This window comes from Monoraphidium neglectum (assembly GCF_000611645.1).
Source record: "Monoraphidium neglectum strain SAG 48.87 unplaced genomic scaffold scaffold03182, whole genome shotgun sequence".
In the NCBI taxonomy this organism is placed as follows: domain Eukaryota; kingdom Viridiplantae; phylum Chlorophyta; class Chlorophyceae; order Sphaeropleales; family Selenastraceae; genus Monoraphidium; species Monoraphidium neglectum.
In genome coordinates this window covers 7,508-8,044 of record NW_014010446.1, presented here as the reverse complement: position 1 = coordinate 8,044, position 537 = coordinate 7,508, and the positions used below count along the sequence as shown (strand labels likewise).

The 537-nt window shown below is 77.8% G+C and overlaps 1 protein-coding gene across 1 annotated transcript in view; it reads right to left on the bottom strand.

The window, feature by feature from the left end:
- Positions 1–24: 24 nt before the first annotated feature.
- Positions 25–537, bottom strand: part of MNEG_12317 (hypothetical protein) — a gene marked incomplete at both ends in the record, with an annotated part of 1,184 nt that continues 671 nt past the window's right edge. Inside the window, one exon of the mRNA XM_014039213.1 lies at positions 25–510. Within this exon, the coding sequence (XP_013894667.1) occupies positions 25–510 (486 nt within the window). The remainder of the gene's footprint in view (positions 511–537) is intronic.

Genomic DNA, 537 nt, shown 5'->3' with positions numbered 1-537 from the left:
GCGCACGCTCGCTCGCTCGCGCCCTCACCTGCACAGCACCTCGGCCGCAAGGCCCGAAACGTCTGGCGGCCCCTCCTGCACCACGCGCAACAGCCAGCCGAGGCGCGGCGTGTCTGCGTACAGGTCCGCCCCCGGCCCCGCGCCGGCCAGCAGCACGTCGAGCGACAGGCGCCCCTCCGACGCGAGCTGCACGCAGTCGAAAAGCGTCGCCGCGAGCCGCCGGCTGTCCTGGCCGGGCGCGGGGATGTGGGGGGCTATGAAGTAGGGGGCGCTCATGCGCGCCAGTGTCTCCTGCAGGCGCGCCTCGACCGCGGGGGAGTGTTTCTGGACACGGCTTGGGCTGGCGGCGGCGGCGGCCTTCGTCGCGGGCGACGCCGCGGCGCGCGCGGCAGCAGCGGCGGCGGCGGCGGCGGCCGCGGCCGCAGCGGCGGACGACGGGACGGCGTCGGGCGAGAAGCGGGGGCCCGCTGCGTGCTGCTCGGCCGCCTGCTGCTCCTGCTGCTGCGGAGCCTGCACCACCGCGCCAGCGGCGGTGGG